General features: G+C 34.4%; 1 protein-coding gene across 1 annotated transcript; it reads right to left on the reverse strand.

Annotated features, from left to right (window-relative positions):
- Window positions 1–2,537: 2,537 nt before the first annotated feature.
- On the reverse strand, window positions 2,538–3,633 carry LOC120349279 (ubiquitin thioesterase otubain-like). The gene is given in 3 exon segments (XM_039419245.1): window positions 2,538–2,819; window positions 3,425–3,574; window positions 3,577–3,633. Coding segments are annotated over 3 exon segments (402 nt in total). The 5' UTR covers window positions 3,619–3,633; the 3' UTR covers window positions 2,538–2,609.
- Window positions 3,634–8,794: the final 5,161 nt, after the last annotated feature.

The raw sequence follows: 8,794 nt of genomic DNA on the forward strand, positions 1-8,794 counted from the left end.
TACAAATTGAGTGAACTAATAAGAATCGTGGAATATATGAATAAAATATATCTTATTCTGCGCAGAATGTTCTGAATTACTGTATGTATGTATACAGATGAAGTGGTCCAAGGTATTCAGAAAGAAATATCTATCTACATTGGATGGACCTATATCTAAACCCTATTGTTAACAAGATAGATACTCCATCAGATTTACCGTTATCAGCTATATTCTATAGAAGGCAGTGGCAATGTAGAGAATCAACACCACTGGTCCACAAAGGGTAACAGCCGAAGACTATAGATTATAAAATATGAAATTTGCAACAAAAAATGTCAAGGTTTATTTTTTTATCGACCTTAGTTTTCTAGATTTTTAAAAACGTCGATACTATTTTTGTCAAAATTAATTCTAAAGCTGTGTTTACACAAAGGAATAAACAAAATGTTTATTTTTCCGTCCTTTAGATTCCATTAGATTGACGGAACTTGACAAACACATGTGTTTATTATGTGCATGATAAGCTATGTTCAATCTAATAGAATCTATAAGTACGGAGAGATAAACATTTTGTTGATAACTTGGTTGGTAAACGCAGCTTAAGCCTTAAGGATTTGGTTGGGAAAAGCAATAAATTCCCAATAAGATTCATACAATTTGTACCTTTGACGTTTTCAAACTTTTAATGAGCGCTCAAAGTTGAAAAAAGTTCATTCGTCGAGTTCAAACCCAAATTTCAAACAGTTTGAACGTTCATAAATAACGAAAACACTGGGATTTTGAAAACAATTTCAAAGTTTTGAATTTTCACACTGAAGATGACACAATGGTGTCGAAACTTGTTTGTTATTTTACAATAAATAAGTTATATTTTTGACAAAAACCCTGTGTTTTCATTATGGATAGATATCACAACATCTCACCAACAACAGTACCTGAAGTTTATAAATTTTCAAAAACGACAAACTTGGAAAAAAATTAATAAAACTTATTGGAAATCATTTCTTCCTCTTTCCAACGGTTTCCTTAGGATTAGATCTTGACTTATGGTTTTCCAGTTATTGACGTTTTTTCAAAAATATCTATAAAAGCCTAATATTTCGAAAATAAGGTCGATAAAAGAATAGTTATTTGTGCAACTAGTGCGCAAAGTGACAGTTTGCTGCACCGAAAGAAACGTTTACGCCCGAGCCGGAGGCGAGGGCGGAATGGTTTGTTGAGTGCAGCAGAGGAACTTTGCGCACGTATTCACATTAAGTTTTTCTACAGTTACCATTGAATATGAAAAGTGGGTAATTATGGGTAAAATTGCCTGAAATCCATCAAATGTTTTCTGTGTAATTTTATTATTGTAAAAACCTTAATTATTGTCAATTGAATAAAATGTTGTCGTTGGTTATAATATATACTTAATAATTTGCTCGTTGTGCTTCGTTGCACCTCTGCTCAATATAGCAGCCAGTCACTGTTACCAACTTCATTTTGATTTTGCTGCACTGTTGCTCCATATAACCTACCAAGTATTTTGCGTTGCCATGTTGCAAATCTGGAGTGCAGAAAAATTTTTCCCGCACTAGAGCGGAAAAGTGATTCTTTGTTCTGTAATCAGTGCAGCAATGGCCATTTTCACGTAACTGTAGGAAAAATATTTACTATCTTCTTCTTCATGTGCCGTCTCCATGGCGGAGTTGGCTATCATGATGGCAATTTTCACCCTGCTTACAGCTGACTTGAAAAGTTCATTGAGGTGCACTTGAACCAATCCCTTAAATTGGGCAACCAAGATATCCTTCTTCGCCCCACTGACTCCAACCTGTCATTTTGCCTTGCATAATGAGGTGCGATATTCCATACTTGTGTCCTCTCATTATGTGACCCAGGTACCTCAATTTGCGCTCCTTGATTTCACCAATGAGTTGCAGTTTCCAGCCCATTCTCCTGAGAACCTCTTCATTTGTAAAATGATCGGTGTATGAGATTCTCAGCATTCTGCAATAGGTCCACATCTCAAGGCTGTATTTTCTTCTCACCCCATCTATCAATGTCCATGCTTCCATAACATAATTATAATAGTACAGGAAACACGAAACTTTTAAGGAGACGTATTCGGAGTTCAAGCTTGATGTCAGTAAATTCTTGATCCTGATAAATGTGGAACGTGCTTTCTCTATTCTTCATCCTGATAAACGTGGAACGTGCTTTCTCTATTCTTGATCCTGATAAATGTGGAACGTGCTTTCTCTATTCTTGATCCTGATAAATGTGAACGTGCTTTCTCTATTCTTCATCCTGATAATGGGAACGTGCTTTCTCTATCTTGATCCTGATAATGTGGAACGTGCTTTCTCTATCTTGATCCTGAGTTTGTGCATTTACTATACATTTTGGAATTAGTTATTGACAGATAAGTTACCTTGTTATTGACGTTTTTCAAAAATATCGAAAGGCGATACTTCCCGTAAAATAAGGTCGATAAAAGAAAATTTTACAATAAATTTTTGTAGCAAATTTCATGTAGAATCGATGGTTTTCGGCTGTTACACCTTTCGTGGGATACCTAGCATATTAGCAACGGAATTACCTGCCTACCTTTTATTCGTATATAAAGCTATTGAGGCAAGTTATTTTCAGGAGGATGTAGTAGGATAGAGAATGTCGTAGTGCCCGGGCCGATAGAGGAGGTGAACGGTGACTTTGCTGCCCTCGGGGAAGTCATGCGCAATGACCTCGGCCGAGTCACCGCGGTCCATGTACCTCACTCGCACGCCCACGTTCAGCGCGGAACTCAGTGCTATTATGTGGATGTGATCGCTCTCTTTAAACATCGGCTCGACCTCCTGAAACAATCAACAAAATATTTGAGTTTGAAGCGGCCTATAATCCTGCAATATTATTGTACTATATACACCTTCAGGCCACACAACTGTAGCAAACACATCATAGTCTAGTTACCACACATCGTTTCTGGACGTTCGATTTTTTGCCGTCCTTATAAATTCTATAGATTGAACAGATGATGTCAAGCAGATGATGTTTGTCAAGTTCCGTTTAATCGATAGAATTCATAAGGACGACAAAGTATCTACGACAAAAAATCGATGTGGTATACGGGGCTTTGCACACACATCGATTTTTGGGATGTTCGATTTTTTGCCGTCCTTATAAATTCTATTAGATTAAACAGATGATTTCAAACAGATGATGTTTGTCAAGTTCCGTTAATCTGATAGAATTCATAAGAACGACGACAAAGTATCTACGAACAAAAATCGATGTGTGTGTGCGAGGCTTTGCACACACATCGATTTTTGTATGTTCGTTTTTTGCCGTCCTAATAAATTATATCAGATCAAACATAACTTGGCAAAAATAATGTGTTTGTCAGAAAAAAAAACATTTAGAGGATTTGTATGAAGAAAGAATATTATTCAGGAAAAATTACCTGATGACAAAAGTCAACGACGGATCGGCCTCCTTCGATGAAATTCTGATAGAATTCGGATTCCTTCTGCAAATGGCCTGAAGCAATCAGTCGTAGGTAGACCACAACATAATCTGAATAGCCCTGGTTGTTGAATAGTTTATACAGTTCATACAGGCGGATGGGCCGTTACCCACTACATTAACCACTTCCATGACTAGAACAACAACAAATTCAATAGATAAAATTATGAGAAAACAATTTCAACGAAGGAATTTATGGTTACCCACTACATTAACTATAGTGAGGTCCACGTTATAATGACAGTATTTGATCGACTTGGTTTTGCTATCCTTATCTATCATTCGACAAAGCAGGGGTACTATCCTTTCTAGGTCCACAACGATGCAATTATGTTTTTGCCAGTGTAGAATATAATTCCCCCATAGAGAAACATGTGTAAAAAACTAAGATAAGCTTTGTTTGATTCATGTACGTATATGTATTTATGAGTGTGGAATAAATAATTTGAATTTGAATTTATTTACAAATTTTATCAAATAAAACAACTGAACATGTAAACATAACAAAGCTGATATACTACTCATAGCACAATCGGTATTACAATACGGTATTCGGGCTTGGGGGGGGAGGTGCTTTGAATGCTCATTTTAACAAACTTTATATTCAAAAGCACATTAATAAAACTATCCTAGGTAAACCTCGTCTGTATCCAACTAAATATTGTTCAATGAGTTTAAGGTATTAACAGTCCGTCAACTTTATATCAAAAACCTAATAATTTTCATTAAAAATAATAGACATCTTTTTCTTTCCGTGATACAAATCTCAATGTGCGTCCTTCCAGAAAGAGATTTGAAAACATAAGAATGGATCTCAATGTTTGCAGAAGACAATACTTTTACATAGCAAATAAATGATTAACAACATTCCAGATTCCTCATTGAACATCAAAGGTAGATCCGATAAATTGTTCAAAAGATCTATTGAATGGATAATAACCACTAGAATAGAGGATAAAATTTTTGATTAAATCATATTATCTTTCTCTATCAAGGTATGTTTTGCTGGCACTCTTACATCTCTTTCTTTTTCTCTTTCCCTTTCTCCTTCTTCTCACTTCTTCATCTCATTTAATATTATGATATTGAATTTCTTATTATTTTTTGTTAATGTAATGTTGGCAGCTCTCACCTGCGCACAGGATTTTCCTGCAGGTGATTGGTTTCTAGTATTTTGCTGTTCAAGTGAAATTTTAATGTATTGGTTTTGGAAGAAACAATAAAGTTTTTGAATTTGAATTTTGAATTAATTAATGCAGAGAATCGGCATCGCTATTCTCCTATCTTTATCCACTGCCATTATAACATGGAGCTCACTATACCTCTATGAACTAGAAAACAATAATTTGAATAGATAATTATGAGGTGAACCATTTTCAGCGAAGGAACGATTATTTTCTAAAAGTAGTCAATTGACATCTATTACAGTTATTATATTAACATTTTATAAAGTAAATGCAGCATCTATAGCTGCGTACAGACTTATGCCCCACGAACACGCGCGTTTTGCTTTGCATTAGCCAATGCCAAGTTTATTACACCGGTATCTTACCGTTACTGAACAAATACAAATATAATCAAATCTCACTCAGCGGTCAGGCAGGTTTGCCTTGCTGGGTGGTGCCATGTAATTTTAATTTATTTGTAAAATAGCATAATATTATGATAATCTAGAATATTTCTTTTGTAAGTTTTTTATTTTGTATTTTGTTTTTATGGACAATAAAGATGTTAAAAAAAATCAGGTGATAAGCGAAATGCGCCTCTGTTAGGGGCGCAAAAATTTGTACGCGGCTGATGACTTGAAGCTGGGTTTTCGTTTGTGCGTAAATGCCGTCGTCGACCACGACAGGGTGAGGATCGCAGATTGAGTAGATTTCAATTTGACTAAATAACCTAATAGATTATGTTCAATTATGTTTTAATGGGGGTGGTTGAATTTATACTTTTAAATGGCAATGTGTTGTTATAATCAGAAATGTTTTCAATTCATTCAATTTATTAATGTCAACAAAAATTAATAACAATTCATACTAACAAACATAAAATACAAATTCTTTATAAAATAATGAATATTTACATAAAATATAAATATCATATTCTAAATAATATTGTTGCATCCCTCTTTAAGCAAAGCTTGTGATGGGATGGTGTATCTCTAGAATGTGGATAGCATAAGATACTAATATACATCGTAATATTAATAGCATAATTAGATTTTATAATTTACATTACAATATCAAGAAAAAAGAAAATTCCATCTTTTATGCTGTTTTCATACAAATGTTGCTCTGTAATCAGTATAGGCTAATTGAGATTCAACTATATGTTAAGAAAGATAAAGATAAAGATCACCCAAAGTTAGTAGACAGAAGGTTGGTCACTCATCTATAGTATTTTAGTTGAAATGCAATTGGAGTGGGGGAACTGCAGTCGTGACGTAGGCTGTAGTACAGAGTAGGCAGAAATCGCATTCTTGAAATCATACGGTGACGTATAGTCAAATTATATAACACAAAATTTTCTGACATGCAAGATTTCTGTTTTGCTTTACATATAATTATCAAAACATTTGAATAATACAAGTACTTTGCCATATAAAAGCAAAACCCCACCTCCTAACCTTCCTCTTCAAACCCTTATGGTTTCTACATCTTCTAGGTTGTGTTATATTTTGTAGTTGGCTATACATCAGCTTGTGAATTTCGGGGATGAGATATTTTGATTCTCGTAGAACATGTGCTCGATACCAGCATTGTTCAAGCATTATATGTATGAAATCTTCGGTTTATTGGATCGGTTTATGGATTATTGCAATGCATTGGTTTATCAAGATTTTTTATGGGTTAATCTGAAATTATAATAGAACGTTGTCTACTAACGCTTTTCCAGCTTATTAACTTTTTCGTGTCACGTTTTTGATTCTTGAAAAACTTTCAACTCAACTTTATTCATACAAGTTGAATGAACTTGAAATATTTAACATCATTAGAATCAGTGATTCAATCGCTATAAGTATGGAGAATTTTTAAGTTCTAGGTCAATCTTGAGGGGATTAAACGACGATATAGTTGAAGATACAGTGAATAAACTGTATGCTCAGTGTGGTTACTCTATCACTTTTTTACTACACGTGACGTCACGCTGGCGTTTCCCCCACCACTTCGAATCTTTCACCTGTGAGTGATCAACCTTCTGTCTACTAACGTTGAAGATCACCAATATTTAAAAATAAAACAAATTCTGTTCTGCTCTGTTATACTAAGTAAGATATGTATTTGAAGAATAGAATTGAGATTTACAAAACAGATTTGAGATTTGTTTTGATTCTAGAATAATAAAAAATAATAAAAAGTTATTGATCAGCTGTTTTAGCACACTTTAATTTGGACAATATGAATGTCAACAATGCTTGTCGTCGTCGACTGCGGAAGTTTACGCATAAACGAAAATGCACCTTTACATGGTGTAGGAAAACAATGTCTATATTTTCGTGATGAGTCTGGAGGCGCTAAGGCCCGATTACCATTTCAACAAGATACATTGGAACAACATTTTGTAAAATATAATTACTCAGAAAAATATAGGAATATTATTTTGTCAAATCTGTAGAAATCCCCCATAGGAGCTATATTCTACTTGGCATTTAAATTATAAATATTCCTGATGGAATCGTGAAAAGTTAGCTAGGCGCACACCAGTTAGTCAAGACAAGACATGATCAGACACGTTTAGTCACAATACTTCACATTGTTGCTTATGACGCAACTCACACTGACATGCAATTGACATGTCTTCATGACCAAACGAAGTGAGGTCTAAGATCAGTCGACGGTTGGCATTTCCCTTTAATGTTTAAAAGTTTATATGTTGCGCATTTACGGCGAAACGCGGTAATAGATTTTCATGAAATTGACAGGTATGTTCCTTTTTTTATTGCGTGTCGACGTATATACAGGTTTTTGGAAATTTTGCATTTCAAGGATAATATAAAAGGAAAAAGGACCCCTTCATCCGCAAATATTAGAGTAAAAATCAGACTATAGAATTATTCATCATAAATCAGCTGACAAGTGATTACACAGCTGTGTGGAGAAGCCAGTCTATTACTGTATTTGTATAAGGTCTTAGTTTCATCAAGACCTTGAAGAGTATGCATCTTTAAGCTGGGTTTACAACAACAGTTATTAACAAAATGGTTTAAACTCAATCCTTATAGATTCTATTAGATTGAACGCAAGTTGACAACACAACATGTTCATCATGTGTATGATAAGTTATGTTCAATCTAATATAATCTATAAGGATTGAGTTATTAAAATTTTGTTAATAAATTTTGGTCTAATCGCAGCTTTAAGGTCTTTGGTTTCAATATTTGTTGTTTTGCAGTCATGGTGGATGCGTGTCCATCAGTATCAATATTCTCACATTCGAAAAAACTAATTTAATAGGTGATAAAAATAATCAAATGAACTAAATAATGCTGAAGAAATTATAATATTTTGATTGAAAAAAATTTTTTCATTAGATGGAAAGATTATCACGGAACTGGATGAATTATATAAATTCGGGAATAGAAATATATTCTACAGTATTCATTGTTTAAATTAACATAAATATTAATAAATTATGGAATACAAATTCAAACGTGAACTGATTTTGTTAACATTTAAAACAGTTGACATCAGGTACTTGTGGATGAGAATACTGCGTGAGGTCTACTGTTCACAGAAGTACTAGTAATCAACTATGTGAAGTATTGTAACTGAACGTGTCTGATCATGTCTTGTCTTGACTAACTGGTGTGCGCCTAGCCTTAGTCATTGCAATTGGACATGTCCTCATAAAGAACTATGTGAAGTATTGTGACTAAACGTGTCTGATCAAGTCATGTCTTGTCTTGACTAACTAGTGTGCGCCTAGCCGTAGGCTAGGTCTAAATCGGTTTTTCTACGAGCCCGATTATGATAGCACGGTAACCGTGTATGAAACAAAATTTCATACCACAATAATTATTAATTAATATAGTATGTAAGAAAGTACATGATGTCGACAACAACCAATATCATACTGTAAAGCAATTTTTTTTGGTCAAACTAGAATGAATCACATTGATCTGTCATCTATATAATATACTAGCCGCAGGCTCGCTTCGCTCGCATATCCGTCTAGCCAGGGGCTCCGCCCCCTGGACCCCCGACTGGATCGTCAAAGAATGGAGATAAGCGTTTTTCATTTGAGTATTTTATCATATGTTAGGACAATCTAGTCGGGGGTCCAGAATAAACGGATATGGCGAGCGAAGCGA

Source organism: Nilaparvata lugens, unplaced genomic scaffold, assembly GCF_014356525.2.
Source record: "Nilaparvata lugens isolate BPH unplaced genomic scaffold, ASM1435652v1 scaffold9009, whole genome shotgun sequence".
Classification (NCBI taxonomy): Eukaryota; Metazoa; Arthropoda; class Insecta; order Hemiptera; family Delphacidae; genus Nilaparvata; species Nilaparvata lugens.